The sequence below is a fragment of the Delphinapterus leucas genome, chromosome 1 (assembly GCF_059928025.1).
Source record: "Delphinapterus leucas isolate spDelLeu-1000000601 "Yukka" chromosome 1, BTC_Dleu_Yukka2, whole genome shotgun sequence".
NCBI classification, from domain to species: domain Eukaryota; kingdom Metazoa; phylum Chordata; class Mammalia; order Artiodactyla; family Monodontidae; genus Delphinapterus; species Delphinapterus leucas.
The window spans coordinates 20,078,783-20,102,665 of record NC_143129.1 but is presented as its reverse complement, the minus strand read 5'-3'; the positions used below and the strand labels follow the sequence as shown (position 1 = coordinate 20,102,665).

The 23,883-nt window shown below is 37.3% G+C and overlaps 1 protein-coding gene across 2 annotated transcripts in view; it reads right to left on the bottom strand.

Moving 5' to 3' along the window:
• Positions 1 to 20,548, bottom strand: part of KCTD3 (potassium channel tetramerization domain containing 3) — a 79,907-nt gene extending 59,359 nt beyond the window's left edge. Inside the window, exons 1-8 of one of the 2 annotated variants that reach the window (XM_022579223.2) lie at positions 19,614 to 20,548; positions 15,722 to 15,775; positions 15,427 to 15,472; positions 13,722 to 13,795; positions 8,306 to 8,364; positions 7,954 to 8,034; positions 6,837 to 6,977; positions 6,288 to 6,378 (exon numbers count right to left, since the gene is read on the bottom strand). In XM_022579223.2, the coding sequence (XP_022434931.1) occupies positions 6,288 to 6,378; positions 6,837 to 6,977; positions 7,954 to 8,034; positions 8,306 to 8,364; positions 13,722 to 13,795; positions 15,427 to 15,472; positions 15,722 to 15,775; positions 19,614 to 19,696 (629 nt within the window). In that variant the 5' untranslated portion in view covers positions 19,697 to 20,548. Of the gene's footprint in view, positions 1 to 6,287; positions 6,379 to 6,464; positions 6,813 to 6,836; positions 6,978 to 7,953; positions 8,035 to 8,305; positions 8,365 to 13,721; positions 13,796 to 15,426; positions 15,473 to 15,721; positions 15,776 to 19,613 lie in introns of those variants that run through there. The other variant, XM_089906815.1, reaches the window with a different exon arrangement.
• Positions 20,549 to 23,883: the final 3,335 nt, after the last annotated feature.

Here is a 23,883-nt window from a genome sequence, read left to right as displayed (position 1 = left end):
ATAGATAATCAACAAGGACCTACTGTAAAGCATAGGGAACTCTACTCAGTATTCTGTGATGACCTAAATGGGAAAAGAATCTGAAAAAGAATGGATATATGTATGTGTATAACTGAATCAACTCTGCTATATACCTGAAACTAAGAGAACATTGTAAATCAACTATACTCCAAAATAAAAAAAAAAAAGACCTGTCTCAGTAGGTGTCTCGTAGAAGCTAATTAAAATCCAAACTAGAAAAGTAATATTCACCTCCAAGTTGATGTCTGTCCTATCCATCTGAACTATGGCACTCCTCACCAAATGTGGTAAGCAGAATAATGGCTCCCCAAACATGTCCTCATCCAAACTGCTGAAGCCGGTGAATATGTTACCTTATATGGCAAAGGGGCTTCGCAGTTGTGATTAAAGAGATGGAGGGATTATCCAGGTGCAACCAATGTAACCATAAAGGTCCTTATAAGCAGAGGTAAGAGAGTGGGAGTTAGGGAAGAGATCTGAAGATGCCATGCTGCTGGTTTTAAAGACAGAAAAAGGAACTGTGATCCAAGGAACACAGATGGCCTCTAGAAGCCGGAAAGGGAAAAGAAACAGATTCTCTGCTGGAGCCTCCAAAAGGAACCCAGCCCTGCCAATACCTTGACTTTAGCCCAGCAAGATCTAGTTTGAACTCTTCTGAACTCCAGAACTGAGTGATGATAACTGTGTTGTTTTAAGAAACTAAATGTGTGGTAATTTGTTAGAACAGCAGTAAGAAACTAATACAAATCAGCTATGTTATTTTCTTCTCTAAGTCTCTGCACCTGAAGCTTTGTTGTTCAGTTGATTTGTTTGTTAGATGTTTCCACCCCAGTCCACTCCCTTAGGAATAGAAACCATAAGGTGAGGAGGGGTAGCCCTCAGACTGAGCCCACTGCCTGTCCCACTGAGTCAAAGAATTACTAATAATGTTGTCAAAATTGTTTGACGTTACCAACACCAGAGACCAGAACACAGCATTTATTCTGATGCATTCTTAGGTATCTTCTGTGTGCCAGGGACATGGGAAGCATTGAGATGGAGAGAGGTATTAACAGCTCCTGACACCCAGATCTCAATACAATCACATGGAGCAACAAGGTAATACTGATTGTAAGATGTTTTTGAGCAATCAAAATGCAAATGGAATAGCAATGTTTGGAAGGCTGTAATTTAAAAGAAAGGCATGGTGGGCACAGTGGTGAACAGCAGTGGCTTTAGACTCAGGATTTAGTTGAGAATCCTGTCACTTCTTTTCTCAGGATGACCTGGGGTACTTTTTTCTCCAAACTGATTTCCTCACTAGTAAAATGGGGACGATGAGATCCATGCCACAGGTTGTTGGAATAATTAAATGAGAAAACGTATACAAGAGCCTTTAGTGTAATGCCTGGCATAAAATAATACCCCAATAAATCATAACTTAAAAGTCCAATTCATTTCTCAATATTTTGAAGGAATTTTTATGGAACTAGATGGTTTCCCAACCTTTTCTCATCAGGAGCCTCTAGAGCTGAGTTATTGTTTTTTAATTGGAGTAAAATTGCTTTACAATGTTGTGTTAGTTTCTGCTGTACAATGAAGTGAATCAGCTATACGTATACATATATACCCTCCCTTTTGGACCTCCCTCCCATGCCCTCCCACCCCACCCATCTAGGTCATCACAGAGCACCAAGCTGAGCACCCTGTGCTATATACAGCAGGTTCCCACTAGCTATCTATTTTACACATGGTAGTGTATTTATGTAAAACCAAATCTCCCAATTCATCCCACCCTCCCCTTCCCCCTGTGTACACATGTCCGTTCTCTACGTCTACGTCTCTATTCCTGCCCTACAAATAGGTTCATCTGTACCATTTTTCTAGATTCCACATATATGCATTAATATACAATATTTGTTGTTCTCTTTCTGGCTTACTTCACTCTGTGTGACAGACTCTAGGTCAATCCACATCTCTACAAATGACCTAATTTCGTTCCTTTTTATGGCTGAGTAATATTCCATTGTATATATGTACCGCATCTTCTTTATCCATTCATCTGTCGATGGACATTTAGGTTGTTTCCATGACCTGGCTATTGTAAATAGTGCTGCAATGAACATTGGGGTACATGTGTCCTTTTGAATTATGGTTTTCTCAGGGTATATGCCTAGTGTTCGGATTACTGGGTCATACGGTAGTTCTATTTTTAGTTTCTTAGGGAACCTCCATACTGTTCTCCATAGTGGCTGCATCAATTTACATTCACACCTACAGTGCAAGAGGGTTCCCTTTTCTCCACACCCTCTCCAGCATTTACAGTTTGTAGATTTTTTGATGATGGGCATTCTGATCAGTGAGAGGGGATACCTCATAACTCTAGAGCTGAGTTATCTTATTTTGAAGAGCTCTCCCTCCTTCCCACATCTCCCCACTCCTTTCCCCACTCCCAAATCCATAATTTCTGCTCAGTGCTGAAATGATTTGTCACACCAGATTCTGTCAATTAGGGTTTCCCTTTGGCTATTTTCCTTCAAGAGATGGACCCCAGCCAGATAGAGGGATTTGGAGGTTAGTTAGGAGACTCTCCAACTAAAAACACAACTGTGGTTTGGAGAGGGTACCATACGAAGGCAGAAATATAAGGACACAATGATTCTTTCTTTGTGGTCAAGATGGATGAGCTACATTTATTAGAGCAATTTTGTTTGCCTATGTTGTTGTTCTTTTTTTTTTGTAAAAAACACACTGTATATCAGCATAAAATCCCTCATTGTTTATTTTCTACTGGACCTTTCTCAATATAACTTTCACTGTTTTCTTTCCAACACCTCACTGCCAAGTTGATTAGAAAGGCAGTTTATTCCACCTCTCAAAGGTTAAACTATGAAGTTAAACATATGTGCAAGTCTTTCTCTTTAACACATAAAAATGCTTTATCTTGTTTCTCTTCCATCTAACCCAACACACAAAAATACTCAATCTCCTATTCTGAATTCTCAGCAGATAATGAAGGGAATAATTAAGATGATCAACAGGCCTATGAAACAGAATCAAGAGCCCAGAAATAAACCCAAGCATATGTAGTCATCTAGTATTTGACAAGGGAGCCAAGAATAGTGTATGGAGAAAAGGCATTTTCTCTTCAATTAATGGTGTGAGGAAAATTGGATATTCACATGTAAAAGAATGAAATTTGACCTGTACCTTACAACACTCACAAAAATAAACTCAAAATGGATTAAAGACTTAAATGTAAGACCTAAAACCATCAAACTCCTAGAAGAAAACATAGGAAAAATGCTCCTTGACATGTGTCTTGGTAATAATTTTTTTTTTGAAAATGACACCTGAAGCACAAGCAACAAAATAAAAAATAAACAAATGGGACTACATCAAACGAAAAAAGCATCTGCACAGAAAAAGAAACTATCAACAAAGTGAAAAAATAACCTATGGAATAGGAAAAAATATTTGCAAACCATATATCTGATAAGGGGGTCAATAACCAAAAAATATAAAGAACTCATACAACTCAATAGCAAAAAACCAAATAATCCAATTAGAAAATGGTACAAAGGACTTGAATAGACACTTTTCCAAATATATACAAATGGCCAACAGGTAACATGAAAAGATGCTCAGCATCACTTGTCATCAGGGAGATGCAAATTAAAACCACAGTAAGATATCACTTCACACTTGTCAGAATGGCCATCATCAAAAAGACAAGAGATAACAAATGCTGGTGTGGATGTGGAGAAAAGGGAACCCTTGTGCACTGTTGGTGGGATTGTAAACTGGTACAGCCACTATGGAAAACAGTGTAGAGTTTCCTCAAAAATATTAAGTATAGCTCTACCCTATGATCCAGCAATTCCAGTTCTGGGAATATATTCAAAGGAAATGAAAACACTAGTTTGAAAAGATATCTGCACCCCCGTGTTCATAGCAGCATTGTTTACAATAACCAAGACAGGGAAACAATCTAAACGTCCATCAATGGAAAAAAAAAAAAAGTCTAAAATTAGATTCAAGTATATAAAAATAAATATAAAGCAAGATAAAGGGGGCTTTCATATTCAATGAGAAAGGATGATTTATGTAATAATCAGAACATAATTAGCCACCCACTTGGAAGAAAATAAAACAGATTCCTAAATCTAACACCATATACAAAAAGTAAATTCCACATGGATTAAAGATCTAAAGTGTAATATAAGCTCCAAAAGGGAAACAATCTACACAAATACTCTTTATTAATACAAGTGACAGGTTGTAAACTGAGCAAGAAAAAAGAAATATAGAAGTAAAACCTAACGAGGTAGAAAATTAATGAATATAGGTGAAAAATATTTCACTGTGCTACTCTTTCCTTTTTTAAGGTTTTAAATTTATTGAAATAAAAAGCTGTGGAAAAACAATTTATTAAAATGATTACACTTAAAATAATTTGAATATATTCTTTTCTTCTGAAATCTTTTTATTGGCATTGTGTTGAATGATTTAACTGTACATGAGAAAATCTAATATGTCCTTAATTCTTTCCCTTTGTCACTTTGCATGGGCATATTGCTCTGAAATCAACACTCAGTGAAAGCAAAGAAAAGTCATGGTCAAAAGCAAAAACAAAGAATGGAATATGTAACAGCATCATCTTTCTTACATTAGTCACTCAATGAGTGAAATTTTGTGCAATACCATGTGTCCCTGTCTGGCAAGTCACAATCTTTAGCACTGCTGTGCAGTAACATAAATTATGCTGTTACACCTGGATAACTTGGTATAATCGTTATACAACTAACTCCTTTGGAATCCCCTATCAAAAAAATGTACATAATATTTAAACAAACAAAGCAAAATCTAAAACCATTTCTCAATTTAGGTCCATAAGCTGGTAAGTTCAAAACAACACTCTTAAAAAAAAAAAAAATTCGGGCTTTCCCTGGTGGCGCAGTGGTTGAGAGTCCGCCTGCCGATGCAGGGGACACGGGATCGTGAGCCGGTGAGGGAAGATCCCACGTGCCGCAGAGTGGGCTGAGCCCATGAGCCATGGCCGCTGAGCCTGCGCGTCCGGAGCCTGTGCTCCGCAACAGGAGAGGCCGCAACGGGAGAGGCCACAACAGTGAGAGGCCTGCGTACCGCAAAAAAAAAAAAAAGAAAAGAAAACCCCTTTTTCAAATCAGTCTTGCTTCATATAAAATCATCCCTGAAAGAAATCATCCAAAAACTTTTTTCATACTACTCAATAAATAATATTAAAAATACATATCAATGGAATGCTCTCAAAATGAAAAGTGTGCACCAAATCTCTATTGCAATGAAAATATAAAATGCAGATTACTGATATGAGGTCTTCTTTTTTTCCTTTAACACATATGGCAAATCTCTCATAAACTGAGGGGGTTTTTTCTTTTATTCAATACATCTGGGATCCTTTAAATGTATCTGTAAACTTTAGAAGACATTTTAAATATTTTTAATCTATTGTGGCTACTTTTTCTTAACTAAATTCAATAGTGACAAAATATTTATATGTTTTTTGATATTTTGGCAATTAAATTCAGTAGGATCATAGTCTAAGTTAGTATATCCTAACCATTTTTGTTCTTCTACGCCATTTCCTGTCATCAACATTTCTCACTGCATACAGGGATTTTGAACTAATAATCCTACCTTTTTTCCAATTGAAAAAGAGAAATCACTGGTGTACACTTTTCCTTGTTCCCTGTTAGTTACTGAGAATGCAAGAATTAGTAAAACCAAACTACCTCTGTGTAAAGCTCACACATTATAGATGTTAAACTACATCACTTCTGCCTACAACTGTCCTGCTTCACCTCGCTCCCAACCATATGGCAGTCACGACCAATGTAGGGTCCTATTCTCCCCTACCGTAGAGTACAAAAGGCTCAATCATTATAGACAAAAAACACAGGGCTCACATTAACAATCCTGCCTCATCATTTAATACAATAGTTAAATGATTCAGAAGCTGGATATACTAAGCAAGAAGATGTAACTTCAAGATATCTCAGTTATATCACAGTTCACACTGTATATGCAATATTTAAGACATACTAAGGCTATCAATAATATTTACCAAATTAGTTGTGAGAATAAAAGCAAACTAAATCTAATCAGGAGATACAGAAGTGGGCAAAATATGAAGGAAAAATATTTGATGACTAAAGTAAATAGCTCTTAAATCTATAAAAATAAAATCACAATATTAAAAAATACCCCCCAAAATAAAAAGCAAACCATTATTAATTATACAATACCTGTAACACACAGCAAAATGGGCATACGCAGCTACAATCCAGTTGTGATGGCCAGCTACTATTAGTACCTTTCGTGGATCCACAGGAAATCCTGTTGATATTAGCAAAAGAAATCTTTTACGTTCTAAAGAAGGACTTGGCAAAACTATGACTAACAGGCCAATTCCAGTGCTCTACCTCTTTTGATAAAGAAAGCTTTGTTGGAACACAGCCATTCACATCTGTGCATACATCGTCATCGCTGCTTTCGTCCCACAATGAAAGTTGAGCAGTTCCAACAGAGACCCTTCGGCTCATGAAGCCCAACATGTTCACTGTCTGGCCCTTTCCAGAAAAAGTCTGCCAACCTCTGTTCTAAAGATTTAGAGCTAACAGAAGATCATGAACTTTCTAAATAAAAATTATGTTAAGTGAGATTCTTCAAGATATAAATGGTAGATCTAGATTAAAAAGAGATAAAGCAAAAATCACATCTTTAAAAATAATTAGTCAATATCATCTAGAACTAAAAACATACGTACTTTTAAAATTTATGTACTCTTTGCTTACCTAGCCTAACAGTCTCTTCCCCAGTTCCAGAGAGAACAGGCTGTGTACCATTTCCTCGAGCTTCACCTTCTGTAAAATTTAGTCCATTTCTAGAATCAGCAGAGGATCTAGTAGTGTTGTTTATTTTACGACTAGGAATACCTATAAAAGGAAAAAAAAAGATAAGTTTATTTCTAAGTTCACTTACCAAAAATTTAAAATTTCACATTATGGCTAAGAAACAAACAAATGTGAATTTCATTATAGCCAAAATTTATCTTCCAATATACCAATTTACTGCAAATAATTAACTACCATAGAAAACAAGACGAGATTTTTTAAAAATAAAATTCACTCAACAGATTTGATACTTATGTTATATATATAAAAGGTAAGACTAAGACTTATCATATTATACTCTGTATTTACCTAGCTCTAGGTTACCAAATCAATCAATCACTAACTCATTCATTCTGTCACTAGTCTTCACATTTATGGAACAGTTACTATGCGTTAGGTACTATTTACTAATTTAAACCGCTCTACAGCTGAATTGCCTTATACTTTCAAACATCTCTTATTTGGCAGGAGAGCCTTTTTCAAAATGAAATCTTGTTCAAAAGCCTGCTACAACACAGGTGAAGACCGAACTCCTCTAACTCACTGAAGAGGGGCAGAGATGACATGCACCTCACACTCGTCTGCCCTGTACACTGCTAAATCTCTAAAAAGCTCCTGGGGTTCCACAAAGGAGATCGACAACCAGTTCTCAAACACGGGAGTCAGCAAATCTGGCCATGGCCAAGTCCAGCCTGATGGCTCTTTACGTAAATAAAGCTGTTATTAGACACAGTCTCACCCATGCATTTCTGTAGCGTTTATGGCAGAGCTGAAGAGTTGCCACAGAGATCTTTTAGCTCACAAACCCATCTGGCCCTTTACAGAAAAAGTTTGGCAAATCCCTACCCTAATACACAGTATGACTTAACTTCTGTTAATATTAAAGTTCTCACTTTTTCTAGTAGATTTACAAAGGAAACTCAATAATCAAGAAACAGATTTTCCTACTCACACATCTCTACTTACTTAATGATAAAAAGACTTAAAAAAAAGAACTAAATAAATAAAGCAGAAGTACCTGGTGGAGGCAAGTAACCATGAAAAAGGACACTGCCACAAGATGAACGCTCCAGTTCTTCACATAAGAGAAGCCTTCTTACTAAAAACATTTCAAAGCAAACTTGTCAAGAGTACATGCAAACACAAAAATAGTACTCCACTTTTATTTTCTCTAGTTAAAGAGGATAAGGAAAGAAAAGGAAAATGTTTAAGTTAAATCAGCTGACAACGCCTTTTTACTATGAAAATCCACAAAAAGCAAGCACTGACTAGTCCATCAAAAATTAGAACCTGATATAAAACAGATTTCATTTGGGCAAGTTTAGTGCTCAAAGGGTCAAATCATAAATATAAAATACTAGAATACATACCTAATGGAGTGATTCCATAAAATTCTGCTTCATGTCTGAGAACATTAATACTCACTCCCCTACAAAGAAACCAATGAATGATGTAAGTCCTCTAACACTGGCAACTCGGATTATCATCTGAAGCAAAAAGAAAAAGTACTAGGTTCTTAATGAACAAAGTCATAGGGCTTTAAAACTTACTTTTTTCCTAAGATCCTTAATTATTTGAAGAAGTATAGATAAAAAAACTGCACACCACCAAGAACGTTTTCTTACTAAAAAAACCATTTATATATAGATGAATTGGATGACTAAATGAGAGATTAGGGCTTTATAGGGTTAATACAAGTAATTATCAGAAGTATCTAATAAGGCAAACAAGAGTAGAAATCATTCCTATGGTATTAATTGCTTTTATCCATAATTTCCATACATATTTTAACCTCCCCAATTATCCTATAAGCTCCCTGCAAGCATGTTCTCCTCTGATCCATGTTTGTATGCCTCATGCAGGGCCTACCACAGTGCTTGTATGTAATTGTTATGCAATCCATATTTACTGAACAAATAAATTCAGATAAATGACTCTTCTCAACAGAAACCAAAAACAAAAGCAAAACAGAAGGCGGAGGAAAACAAAGATCAGCCTTAAGAAGGGCTGTTACCCAGACAAAGACGTTACAAGAAAGTAATATGAAAATAAGAAGTAAAAAAAAAAAAAAAAAATAGAAGCTTAAGAGTTTAAAATGATTCATTTTAGGTTTCAGTTATAATCTGTCCTTTCTTTAAAAATATTGCCTGGGCAGAAAAGAGAGGGGACATCACTACAAATTCCATGAAAATTAAAAGAATAAAGGAATACTATGAAAAACTCTATGCCTACAAACTTGATAGCCTAGGTGAAATGGACAATTCCCTGAAAGACACCATCTGCCAGAGCTCACACAAGAAAGACGATCCATCTCAATCGGTCTACATGTAGTAAAGAAACTGAATCAACAATAACCTTCCAACACAGAAAGCACCATGCCCAGGATTCACTGGTGAATGCCACCAGACACTGAAGGAAGAAATTAGACCAATCCTCTACACTCTCTTTCAGAGAAAGAAGCAGAGGGAACACTTCCTAACTCATTGTATAAGGCCCTCACTACCTTAATACCAAAACCAGACAAAGACATTACAAGAAAACTACAGACCAGTATCTCTCATGAACACAGATGCAAAAATTCTCAACAAAATATTAGCAAACCGAATCCAACAATGTCTAAAAAGAAATATACACTACAACCAAGTGGGTTTTATCTCAGGTACGCAAGGCTGGTTCAATATTCTAAAATCAATTAATGTAATCTATCACATCAACAGACTCACATGATCATATCAATAGGTGCAAAAAAAGCATGTGACAAAATCCAACACCCATTCATAATAAAAAGTCTCAGTAAACTAGGAATAGAGGGGAACTTTCTCAACTTGATAAGACTATTTAAAAAAAAATCCTATAGCTAGCATCATATTTAATGGTAAGAAATCTGAAACTTCCCACTAACATCTGGTTACAAGACAAGGATATTCCCTCTCACCACTCCTTTTCAACTTCATACTGGAAATCCTTATTTACACAAGTCAAGAAAAGAAAAGAAAAGAAAAGGCATACAGATTGGGAAGAAATATATAAAACTGATGATCACAGATGACATGATTGTCTATATAGAAAATCCAAAGGAATGGACAAAAAACTCCTGGAACTAATAAGCAATTATAGCAAGGTTGCAGAATACAAGGTTAATGTACAAAAGTCGATTGCTTTTCAATATACCAATGGTGAACAAGAGAAACTTGAAATTAAAAACACAATACCATTTACATTAATACCCCCCAAAAAGAAATATTTAGGTATAAATCTAACAAAATATATACAAAATCTATATGAAGAAAACTACAAAACTCTGATGACTGAAATCAAAGAACTGAAAAAATGGACAGATATTCCTAGTTCATGGATAGGAAGATGTAGTATTGTTAAGACATTAGTTCTTCCCAATTTGATCTGATTCAATGTAATCCTATTCAAAAGTCTAGCTAGTTATTTTATGGATATCAACAAACTGATTATAAAGTTTACATGGAAAGGCAAAAGATCCAGAATAGCCAACACAATACTGAAGGAGAAGAACAAAGTTAGAGCACTACCACTACCCAACTTCAAGCTTTATTATAAAGCTAGAAAAATCAAGATAGCGTAGTACTGGTGAAAAGAATCAACAACAGATCAACGGAATAGAACAGAAAGCCCAGAAATAGATCCCATACACATAGTCAACTGATCTATGACAAAGGAGCAAAGGCAAAACAATGGAGTAACAAATGGTGCTGAAACAACTGGACATCTGCATGCAAAAAAAAGAGAGAGAAATTAGTCTAAACACAGACCTTACACCCTTCACAAAAATTAACTCAAAATGATTCACAGACCTAAAGGTAAAATGCAAAACTAAAAAGCTCAAAGAAGATAACATTTAGGAGAAAACCTCCGTGACAGTGGGTATGGTGATACCTTTTTAGATACAACCAAAAGACATAATCCATGAGAGGAATAAGGATAAGCTAGATTTCATGAAAATTAAGAACTTTTGCTCTACGAAAGACAATGTCAAGGAAATAAGACAAGCCACAGAATGAGAGAAAATATTTGCAGAAGACAAATTTGATAAGGGACTGTTATCCAAAATATACAAAGAACTCTTAAAACTCAACAATAAGGAAACAAATTCAATTAAAAAATGGGCCAAAGACCTTAACCAAGGAAGATACAGAGGTAGCAAATAAGCCTATGAAAAGATGCTCCACATCATATGTCATTAAGCAAATGCAAATTAAAACAATGAGTTTCTACTACACATTAGTTAACATGGCCAAAATCCAGAATCCTAACACCAAATGCTGGCAAGGATGTGAAGCAGTAAGAACTGTCATACATTGCTGGTGGGAAAGCAAAATGCTACAGCCACTCTGAAAGACAGTCTGAGGTTCCTATAAAACTCTTACCATACGATCCAGCAACTGCACTCCTTGGTATTTACCCAAAGGAGTTGAAATCTTACGACCACACGAAAACCTGCACATGGATGGTTTTATAGCAGCTTTATTCCTAACAGCCAAAACTTGGAAGCAACCAAAATGTCCTCTTTACTAGGTGAGTGGAAAAATAAACTGGTATATTCAGCTAATGAAATATTATCAGCATTAAAAAGAAATAACATGAATAGACATGGAGGAAATTTAACTGCATAATATTAAGTGAAAGAAGCCAATCAGAAAAGGCTACATACTGTGTGATTCCAACTATGACATTCTGAAGAAGGCCAAATTATGGAAATAATACTTTGTACAGTATTATAAAGATGAACACGTGTCATTATACATTTGTGCTAACTCATAAAATGTACAACACCAAGTGAACCAAAGGTAAACTATGGACTTTGGGTGACTATGATGTCAATGTAGGTTCACATCAATTGTAAAAAAAAAAAAAAAAAAAAAAAATGTATCATTCTGGTAAATGATGTTAACAGTGGAGGAGGTTGATAATGAAGGCAGGGGGCACATGGGAAATCTCTGTACCTCCCCCTCTCAATTTTGTTGTAAACCTGAAACTGCTATTAAAAAAAGAAGTCTTAGAAAACAACAGACAAAAAAAATTCCGTAGGCCTAATGAACACATGTAATTGCGATATTAAATTGCTTTTATTTGTGAAATTGGTTGTAACTAGTTTAATAAGAACAGTTAAAACTTTCTTATTCTATTTCAAAACTACTTGTGTTAACAGTACAGTAGCACTGGCTAATTATTTGTCTGGGGAAGACAGACAAATATTATAATGATAATACAGTGTGATAAATGCAATACAAGAATTTTATGCAAAAAACAGAAGTAGAACATAGTATTCTTTTTTCAATTCCTTCCCACCTCCTTTTAGAAGGTACTACTCAGAGAACTTAAGTTTGCTAGGCTTCCCTAAATGAAATAAGCAAGTTGAAAGAAAAGCAGTGAATGCAAATATTTAAACTATTATATTTCTGCCTTTCATGGGTGATTTAGTCGTGGATTAGTCACAAGGACACTGACTAGAAGTAAATTTAGGCTTTAATCAAATGCTAAAAATAATTTTACCCCAGAAGTAAGTAGTTAGTAATATACTTCCCACTTCCACCCCAGGCCAAGAAACAGACAAACAAAAAGCCCCAATAAACTCTTTTATTCATTCAATAAATATCTATTGAGCAGCTACTATACATGCCATTTTAACAACACTGGGAATACAGCAGGGAACAAACCAAACAAAAAAATCTTTGCTTTCAAGGAGCACATATTCTAGTAAATATAAGCCAAAAATTATATAATATTATAAAGAAGCAGCTTAAAGAAACAATTAGAATTCTAAAAGGTGTTATCTAAAAAAGTATTAATAGGTCCTTAAGTGAAAGTTTATTAGGAATATATGAAATAAAAGAACAATAAAATACAAATTAGATAGTAGCTTCCACTGTAGATTGTAGACTATGGCAAAGTTAAAGAAATAGTTTAAATGGTCATTCATTTACCCACCAAAGAAAAATATCGCTATGCGTCAAGCACAACGCTCGATCCTACAGGTATACAGTAAACAACTTGTCCTTTTAGAATTTAAAGTCTAATGGAAGATAGACTACTGGGGTAGTGGCAGTACAGGAAACTCTGAACACCTGTATCAGGCAGACACAGCAGGGATCATCGAAGTGATCAGAATCAAGCTGAGAGCAGAAAGAGTTGAAAGTGTTGAAGCAACAGAAATCAAGCAGGAGCTAGATTAGAGAGAGCCTTAAGAAACAACAGGAAGTCCAAAATCCTTAGCCATTAATCCAGTAACACGTAAGAGTTTTAAGCAGAGGAATAACCAGATTAGATTTATATTTTCAGAAGTTAATTTTGGCTACAGTGCGAAAAATGAATTGAAGGGATATAAGAATGAAGACAGGCAAATTGGTAAGAAAGCTATTAGAGTAACCCAGAGGAAGGGATGACGGTGGCCTGTATCTATGACAGTTTAATTCTGATGAAACTTTTGTTTTTGTTTTTTTTTCTGTGGTACGTGGGCCTCTCACTGTTGTGGCCTCTCCCGTTGCGGAGCACAGGCTCCGGACGCGCAGGCTCAGCAGCCATAGCTCACGGGCCCAGCCGCTCCGCGGCATGTGGGATCTTCCCGGACCGGGGCATGAACCCGTGTCCCCTGATCGGCAGGCGGACTCTCAACCACTGCGCCACCAGGGAAGCCCTGATGAAACTTTTAAACAAAAATAATCTTGGGGCGGGGAAAAAAAACTTTTCTTCATAAAATATACCCAAAACCATACCTTTGAATAAAAATTTACTTTAAAAAGATACATTTCTTACCTTAAGTCTAGTTCTTTTGTCCGAAGAAAATTTAAAATGGGTGCAAACGCTGCTGGATCTCTATCAATAAATATCTGTAAATAAAGAATTACAAATTTTACTTTCAAATTATAAATTAAACTTCTAACTTTAATATCTGTAACACTAACTTAGGGAACAAAAACTGAATTATTTAAATACTATATTTCCTTGATTCCACTCTTATTAAATTTTAATGTTTCTAAAATTGAAATGTAGTTATAACCGTGTGCATTTATGTGGTAGTAGTGGTGTCTTTTCTCCACCTGAAAAGCTGTTGTTAGATTGATTATATTTTAAGGTGCAGGAAAAATGGTACCAAGTAAGTCCACTTTCTCATTTCTATTTAACTGATATATTTGGTGAAAGGTACACCAAAGGGAAAATTTTTATCTGAAATATTCTAGAATTCAATAAATACTTCAAAAACATTATGCATGAATAATACTTTCTTACATCATCTGATCACTAATTATTGGTGACAGTGATTGTGATTTACATAATTTGTGATTCATAAGTGAACAGTTAAAACAACAATGTACTTTTATAATACACACCAGGCAATCAAGAAAAGTAAAACTGCACACTGCTGTCCAAACTGGAAAACAGTAACACTTATACATACGACTATCTCAATTTCCTCAAGGGCTGGGTGTAGGGTGAAGGGGAGGGTGACAACAACAACAAAATTTTTTAAAATAACAAACACAGCACCACAGAATACATATGGGGAAAATAAAATGCTTAAAAAATATGAAATACATAACCGATAACTTTTTACAGGAATGTATGCCAACACTATTCTGAACCAATTACAAAAGCTCTAACCATAAAATTGAACACCTTTTAAAGCTTATGTAAGTCAATTACACAGCAGAATGGTAGCAAATAATAAACCTTCTTATATTATAATCAGTTACTATATACAATGAATGAAGTTCTTCTGGCTTCATAAATTCTTGCTTTTGTTTTTATTAGAATCAATCAGAAGTTGAAGAAAACACCACAGATTTGTAGAGATCTAATTACTGATGTCCTTTTTATAATATCACATGGACATATCTACTTGTGCTGCTTTATTCCATCTGCAAATCTCATCACAGCAAATAAACACCTCTGGTCACTTTGTTGCCTCCCAAATGAAAGTCTTACTTGCTTTTGTGAGCCCTAGACATTTACTTTACATGCTATTGTTCATATTACAACTGCTTTTTAAATTTATAAACCAATTTTTTATTAACTGAAATTTAATAGTTCTTTACTACCCTCACTCCACCACTGCTGCACAAGTTCATAAGGTTATTCTCCAAAATAAAAAATTGTAGAACTTTTTGCAACATCTTACCAATATTGAAATATTTTAGTATTTACATTCATCTATTTACTGTTCGAGTTTCAATTACTGATTAAAAGAAATATTTCCTCTCTTGACAATGTAAGCTCAGATCCTACAATCTCTCTAATCATGATTACTTAAATTGCTATATGCAGTATTCCCAGTTTCAAGTTCTCTTCTATAATTACAGAAACACTATTCATGACAAGAAATCAAAATCTTTAAGTACATATACTTTCATTTAGTAGTTATTAAAAGAGTAGTTTCCCTGTCTTCTTAGAGTATAAGGATCAAACATTATAAGCATTTTTTGATCTAATTTAGAACATACATCAACATTGTTATACTCACAGCACCAGTTTCATCTCGAAGTGTTGAAATTCTTCCACTCAGCAAACTAGAAGTCATTAACATTAAGACTGAGTTAGTTTTTAAAATCTGAGTATGAATAAAATGCTCTAAGTCTTTCAAACATCAAAGACCAACACAAATGAATCATTCTATCTCCAAGGTAAAATAACAATTTAAAAATTATATTTTAAGAGTTAAGCTTTTTTATTCGATACATAAAAATATTTATTTTTTATTGTTTTAATAAATAATCAACTGTATTTAAAAAAAGGTACTAAAGAATTATATGAAATACCTGGAAAAAAAAGAATCTGGAATCCACATAAGTGTTTGTCTTGAGGTACTAAACCTGCAATTAAAAAGTAGCTGGTATTATAAGAGAGGACATGCTTTGAAATTTCCATGTTAGTTAACTTGCTTTAATACACTGGCTAATGATTTACAAGTTGCTGCATAGCTACAGCTGTATCAATTATATTCATTACTTTTAATATCTTTAAATTTGCTACTTTCAATTCAGAGTTAAGTTTATTCCAAGAGCTGTCAACAAAATCAAATAATTAATTTGCTTACATATAAAGCTTCTTAAAACACTACTTTCTAGCATGCCAATCTACTGAAGAATCAATAATTAGCGCACCACACCAAGTCTAAAATTCTCAACATAACGTACTATCTTCAGGTCACGTTTCATCTCTCCAACACAAACTGTTTTCCCCTCTAATAAGACAGTACTTCTTAATATCCCCAAATAATCCATGCTTACACCACTTCAGAATCTCCATCCCAGCTGCATCAACCTCATGTTCAATGATCTAAGTTCCACCCATCTTTTTTTCATAAATTTATGTTTTTATTTTTTAATTTATTTTTGGCTGCGTTGGGTCTTCGTTGCTGCGCGTGGCCTCTCTCTAGTTGCAAAGAACGGAGGCTACTCTTCGTTGTGGTGCACGGGCTTCTCATTGCGGTCTGCTTCTCTTGTTGGGGAGCATGGGCTCTAGGCGCGCGTGCTCCGTAGTTGTGGCTCGTAGGCTTCAGAGCGCACGCTCAGTAGTTGCGGCTCACGGGCTTAGCTGCTTCGCGGCATGTGGGATCTTCCCGGACCAGGGCTCAAACTCGTGTCACCTGCACTGCCAGGCGGATTCTTAACCACTGTGCCACCAGGGAAGCCCCGTCCATCTTTCTTGATACCATACAGGTTCTACCTTCTCTTTAATGGCTTTCCAAATATACTACCCTATATTATCTTTCTGAGCTCATATTAATCCCACTGCACACAATGCATTTAACATTTCCTTTACAGTCTTGGGCTATTCACAACTGTTGCATTCACTCATTCAAAAATCACTCAGTAAACACTGTTTTGAGGTTAACTGCCATTTGATCAAGTCTGCTTATTACCACCAATTTGAGGGGAACTTTATCAAAGCCTCGTGTAACAGACCGAGGCAAAACAATCAGTAACAGATGTAAACTGGCATGACAAAGAATTCGATATAGGGCTCATCCAGTCCAGCACTTGATGTCTGAATATTTTCATTTTGAGACTCATCACACTGCCCTATGTATTTCTGACTCGCTGCCCCATCGCCACGTGTCCTCACACAGAAGAGAGCCCAACAGACCTTTACTTTCCCTCCACATTCATTTTCTAGCATTACGTGACTGTTTTAAAGTAGCTCCTGTGCCCATTAATCAGGCTAAGAAAGGAGCCAGTTTACTCAAGAAAATATGGCAAATTTTCCCAAGCATATTTCTTACCAGAATCTTAAGAAAAAAATGAGAAGTAGATTACAACTAGTTAGAGGAAACTGACTTGGTCAAATCAATAGAAGCAAACCCAGTAAATATGGTAAACTGAAATATCTAAGGATCCACTGCAAAAATGAGTCACTGTGTTTTGGAGGCAACCAAATTAATTCCAAATAAGGATCACTTCTAACTTGTGACCTTTCACGTTCACTGCTTATTCAGCAAATTGTTTGCCAAATAACTCAAATTTTGTGTTACTTAGAAAATTACCCAGGTCTGCTTAAAGTCATATTAGCAATTTCAATTAAAATCAGCAGTTTGGGGTGGGTTTAGTAATCTGGAATTTCTGGGCAAAGGGATTAGACTCTCATCCCCACCAATTTTTTTTTTCTCCAAACAAGTGGAAGATGGGGGAGAAAATCCCAGAGCTCTAAAACTGGTTCCAAATATGACTTCATGAAAACTACAACATTTAAAATTACATATGACAAGCATAATATATGAAAAGCCTTTTCTATGTTTTTATCTCATATCTACAGTATGCCAAGAAAAAGATCACGTGCAATCTGGCCTCGGCAAAACATATCCACATTTATACTCCATGCTACTTGCCTCCTAAATTTACTTGGAAACAATCTAGTTAAAATTATTTATTCTGCAGTTACTGTTGATAGATAATGCCACTAACCCTTGTATTTCCCATTTATTGCTTCAAATTTTTTTATCAATCCTGGAAAGTTGTACTATTATTGTCATTACACATTTTGGGAAACTAAGCACTAAACATTAATTTGCCTAAGGTTGCTGAGCTTGTCTCCCACTGGCTAGTCCCAGACTTCTCTCCTGAGGCCTCAAATCATTCTCATTCATAACAGAATTAATCACAAATGGAGCCACATTGGTTTTCTTTCACTTCATTAGGGTTTTTCTGGTAAATAATAATAACATTAACAATTCTAAATGAAACCTCATCTTCTCTACTTTCTGAGTCATCCATTAAGTGTTAAATAAATGATAAAAATTGGTCATTTTTTTGATTAGACCCTACCTATACCATGTGCTTCTCTGCTCATAAGAAACTCTCCTTTGAGTGTCACTCTATCACTTCACAGCTGAGTTCAATTCTATGCCACAGGTGGTTCTCCCAGTGGCAATTACTCAACTTCAAGGAAATTAGAAACTAGGGCAGGGATTTTAAATGACTATAGTGCTACTCTTCTGAAGGCCAGCTCTTGCAGGGTATTCCAGTTTTGCATTCATAAGTTACCAAAGCGGCAAAATTTTCACGTGATTTTAGGAAAATATCCATGTCTTGCATTAGGAGACACCAATCTTCCCCTCCATAAAACCGTAATCTATATAGCAGCAATAACGTTGTAAACTAATGAACAGTTTTGCTTGAGGGATGAGAGGGAAAAAAAGAGCGGAGAAAGCATTACTGTTTCCTGTGTTGAATTCTCCAGCACACTTAGAAAACTATTCAAACACTATACGTTTTTACCACTACGGTTCACAGTGCTGCCGTTTTGCATTTTTAAAAATACTAGTTAAAAAGTCCTAGGTGTTGAGCAGAGTAAAATACACTACCTCCCAGGGCGCTTCATCGTTAATCTCCCACCTAGCCTAAAACTCAACTACCCCTTCCTTGAAACAGCTGGCAAATTCCCATTTCCGAGAGGAGTGACTCATAAACCATAGCAAATCCACAGAAGTATGATTTTTTTCCCCCCAACAAGCTTATTGAAAGACATAGTAAGGGAGTGGAAGGCCTGAGAGAGATCAGAGAAGAGCTTTCGGTCTGTTTACTAGGAGAGCGCAACAGGGTGCCACTACCCAAAGCTTCCCAGAACCAACTCTTCAAACTGCAGTTTCTGGACTCGCTGCCCTACAAGTTGAACAGATCCTTCAGAGCCACGCACCAAGAAACTCTGAAAATAAATAACAACGTACCGCGCATCTACGGCACTCCCTCCACCGAAATTCTTGGAGATTTCAAACTCATTGCCTTTACTGAGGCATTATCGCCCGAGCAAATCGATTTACCTTGTTGACCAATGAGAAAGGGAGGCAGGTGCACCTGCAACAGTCAAACCACAAGACCCGGCTTCTACAAAATAAATTCCTCAAGTACGCGCCAGGGTTAGGTAAGGAAGGCTATAGAATGTTGCTCTCGGCCTGATCCCCTAGAAAGGGGGAGGGACGTAGCTGATATTCTAGGAAGGCGGCAGCGCGGCCAGATGAACCCTGGTCTCGGTGATTCCCAAGGCCGCCTGCCCCTCGAGATCCGCGGACCTGCACCCGCCCGGAGGGCCCTGCGCTCCCCGCCGACTCGGCGCCCATGCTCGCCCGCTATCCCGCCCCCCCCGGGGCCCGGTCTCCCCCGGAGGTCGCCCGCCCGCTATCCCCCCACCCCGAGCCCCTTCTCCCCGACTCACCTGGTTCCCCCCACGTTCAGCTGCACGATCTCGCCGCTGCCGGCCGCCGCCGCGGCGAAGCTGCCGCAGTGCCCTCCCGACATGTCTGGCGGCTCCGGCGGCACCCGCCGCCCTCCCTCCCCGGCCGGGGCCGTCGAGCCCGCGGCGGGAGCCTGAGGCGGAGGCAGCGGCGGCGGCGGCGGCGGCGGCGGCTGCGGCTGCGGCGGCTGCAGGGCCAGCAGGGCTGCGGGCGCCGGGGGGCGGGCGGCGCGCGGAGCCTCCCCCACGTTCTCGGCGACCGGGCGGGGCTGGCGGGCGTCCGCCTCTTCCCCTCCGCTCCCGTGCCGCGGGATGGCGGCCGGGCCTCCACCTCCCGTGGCCTCCAGGCCGCCCAGCCGTGGCCTGCCGTCAGCTCTCCGCTGCCTCCCTCGTAGCCGCTGCGGCCGCAGCGCCGGCGGGAGGAGGGGTCGCCGCGTGGGACAAAATACCGCAGCGTTCTGCCCTTCGCCCGCCACGGCCACCGAGCTTGAAGCGGAGGAAGGAAACGGGGAGGAGGAGCTTCCCAGCCCAGCTGCCGGCGCGGAGGGGGCGGTGGGGGAATGCTTTCCTGGACCCAAGCCGGGTCCCGTGAGATCCTGTTTCTTCCCTCCTACCCACGCAATCCCAGCACGATTCTCTTTTACATTTCAGATTTTCCAGCCCCGGGACTCAGATTTCCCAGGTTGAGGGCAAGTCTGGGCAAGTTGTCCTAAGCATCCTTATTGTCTCCCTTCTCCACGTGGATTTGGGAGATGAAAGGAAAATTTCTTAGAGGAAGTTATGCTTAAATGTTTACGTTGCTATTTATGGTGGAAATGCGGTGAAAATTGGGGGATTTTAAAACTTTATAGCGCTTATCTCAGCAAACTCGTTACCTTACCCTCTTCCATCTCATCCGTACTCTCCCAAGCAGTTTGATTTTGTTAAGAAGGGGAGAAAACAAAAGACAAAAACAAGGAAAAAAAAAATACTCCTAGGCAGTGTAGGGCCACACGTTTCCGGACTGTAGTAAGTACTCAGCTAATGTTACACACACACAAATACAATTTTTTAAAGTTTATTTATTTTTGCTTTAAACAGTATATATTGGAACTGGAAACCTTAATGGCTACTAAAATATATATTTTAAATGGTAATACTATAATACCTGGTGAAGTAAAATTCATATTTTATGGCAAGAGGGGAAATATTTAAACATAAAATTTTTCTTGGCTTCCTTCGTCCCTTTGGGGCGGAATGAGCATCTGCATTCCCCGGACCTCCTTAGGATGTAACGTTCCTTCTTAATCTCATCAAGGGTCACAATTCTTTAGGAAATAATCTTCCTTCTTAATCTTGGGGCCGCTCACTTTGTACTCGTAGATCTGGATTGTGTAACTGTCAGTAATACATCATTTAATGTACAACCCTCTGTCTCAAAAACTTGTATAGCTATGCTTTGACCTCATAGGCAGAAGAGACCTCGAAGCTTTCCGAAAGGCTGTTCCTGGGTTATAATTTTCAATTTGGCTCAGATAAAATTTTTCATTTCTTTCTTTTTTATCTTTGGAGATTTTCTAAATTCTTTTTTTTTTTTTTTCTGTGGTACCTGGGCCTCTCACTGTGGTGGCCTCTCCCGTTGCGGAGCACAGGCTCCGGACGCGCAGGCTCAGCGGCCATGGCTCACGGGCCCAGCCGCTCCGCAGCATGTGGGATCTTCCCGGACCGGGACACGAACCCGTGTCCCCTGCATCGGCAGGCGGACTCTCAACCGCTGCACCACCAGGGAAGCCCCTAAATCCTTTTTTATTTAATGTTTTTACTGTAATATAGTTGATGTATCCATTTTTTTCTTTTATCGACTAATTTGTTAACCTGATGGCTCCACGAGCTAACAAAGACAGTATATTATGTTTCAGAAGTCGTTTGTGGTACTAAAGCGTTAGCATGAATCCTGTTTTGCTATAATTTTACCATAAAAATTCAAAATGAAGATCTACATGATAGTATATTTTTAATTTTCATTGTCATATAATTTTTTAATCCTCTGCTGGCAAATATGCCAGTGATATGATATCCAAATTTGACTTAAAAGAGGATAGCAGTACTTACAGATATAAGATACATATTATTTACCCCAGTTAATGATGATGATAATAATAATAGCTAATCTGTATTTATTAAGGATTTATCATATCTAGGTGGTTTAGATATTTTCTGTCATTTTTTTCTTCATAACTATTGTTTCACTATTTTAAAAATAGAAACGTGGGACTTAAAATGATCGGAAAACTTGCTCAAAATTATGTAGGTGGCATATAGCATAGCAAGAATTTGAAGACAAGCAGTTTGAAATCAGTGCACTATAACTCACTATATCTCATATATTCACTTGATACTAAGAAGATCAGATTAAGGGAGAATCGAACTGATAATTTTTCACACTTTAAACAGTATTAGCTGTCTTTGTTCTAACCCTTAATATCTATTTCTATAAGGATTGGAAATTTTGCTTTCACATTTGCAGGATAGAATTAGATGATAAAAAAGGCCATTTAATTATCTCCGGGCGTTTAATTTTCCATTGGAAGAATGTAAAAGAGCACTTATTAACAGATTTTTGCCTTTAATGAATTCAAAACGCAGCAGAGAGTTATTTGTGACAAGGCTTCTTATCCTTCCTGAAATAAATAAATGAAACCACATTCATCTCAATGCGTAGTAATTATTAACTCTCAGCAAGACATCTCATCAGGAGAGGGGAGAGGACTCACTATTTATAAACCAAAATGGCAGAGCTTCTTGATGTATCCAGATCAATGTGAGTCTGAAGGGGTTTGTTTCTCATAAGACTTAAAGTCAGGATATTATTTACTTCTTAAGAATAAATTGAAACATTATTAACAAAGACAGCAGAAAGGGAAAAAATATTTACCATATCTATCAGACAAATGATTAAAAATCCACAGCACTTGGTTGTATGTGTATCACTTTACAAATCAACTGAGGAGACAAAAAGGGAAAAATATGGAAAGTATATCAACAGGCAAGTGATGGGATGATAAATAACGAAAACACTGAAATTCTTGCTCAAACAACAGAAAAGGATGTAATTTTCACTCACGAGGTTGGCAAAAATTAAGAGAGTTGGTAAAAATCCAGTGTTGAAATGGTCACACTCATGCATTGTTGATTGGAATTTAAAGGGTATGGAGTTTTTGAAGACAGCCTGAGAGTATCAACTTTTGAAATGTGTATACCCTTGACTCAGCTCTTGTCTTCTAGGAATAGATCCTACAGACATCGTAGAGATGCACAATGTGCAAATCAAGAAGTGCACATTCACTGTAGCAGTGTTTAGAACCAACTAGACGGTTCAACAATAGGAGGATGATTTTTAGAAGTGTTGCATATTATGATTATTATGGGGCAAATCTATATGAACTGACCAAGTATATTAGTGGGAAAAAAATCACGTCACAGAATAATGCATTATGAGTGCAACCTCATTTATTAAAAATAAAAAGCAAAACTAAAATTGTCTGTGTCTACTAATTTCTATCTAAAAGCCCATGTATTAAACTGGGAAGAAAAGTTAACTCTAGAACAGTCATTAGAATCAGAAAGGGGAAGTCAGCAGTGATAAACAGAGGTAGAACCTTTCAACTCTGTGGACTTTCACATTGTTTAAAGTGTTTACAGTGGGTTTTCATTCATGTATTACTTGTATGTATGTATATGTGTATGTATGTATGTGTAAACAGAGTAGATTCAAGGTTGTCTGCATGACAGTTTTTTAAATTTATATTATTTAAAGACTTATGCATGTAAAAATATAAATTAAATGTTCTTTAAATACCATTACTTTTTTTAGTAGATGTGTTGAATTTGAGATGTCTACTAAACCAGTACTTCTCAAACTGTCTTAGGTGAAGGACAAGTTTACTTCATTTCCAATTCATTGGAGATCAATGTTTGTTCCTACTGCACATGATTGGAACTCACCTCACACCACATGCAACTTATCAAGCAAATTTGACAACATATAAACTGGTCTACACCCTGTGCAATGAGATAAGACCACTGCTGGCATCAAATTGCTATAAATGTTGTTAAACTCTTTCTCTCATTTTTATACTTAGTTTGTTGCAGACTGATGACAAATGATTTGTGGATGGACCACACTTAAGGCGGCACTGTATTCAATATTGAAGCGAGATGTTGAGTAGGCATTTATATACAGGAGTCAGAAGTTTGGGAGGGAGACCCAAAC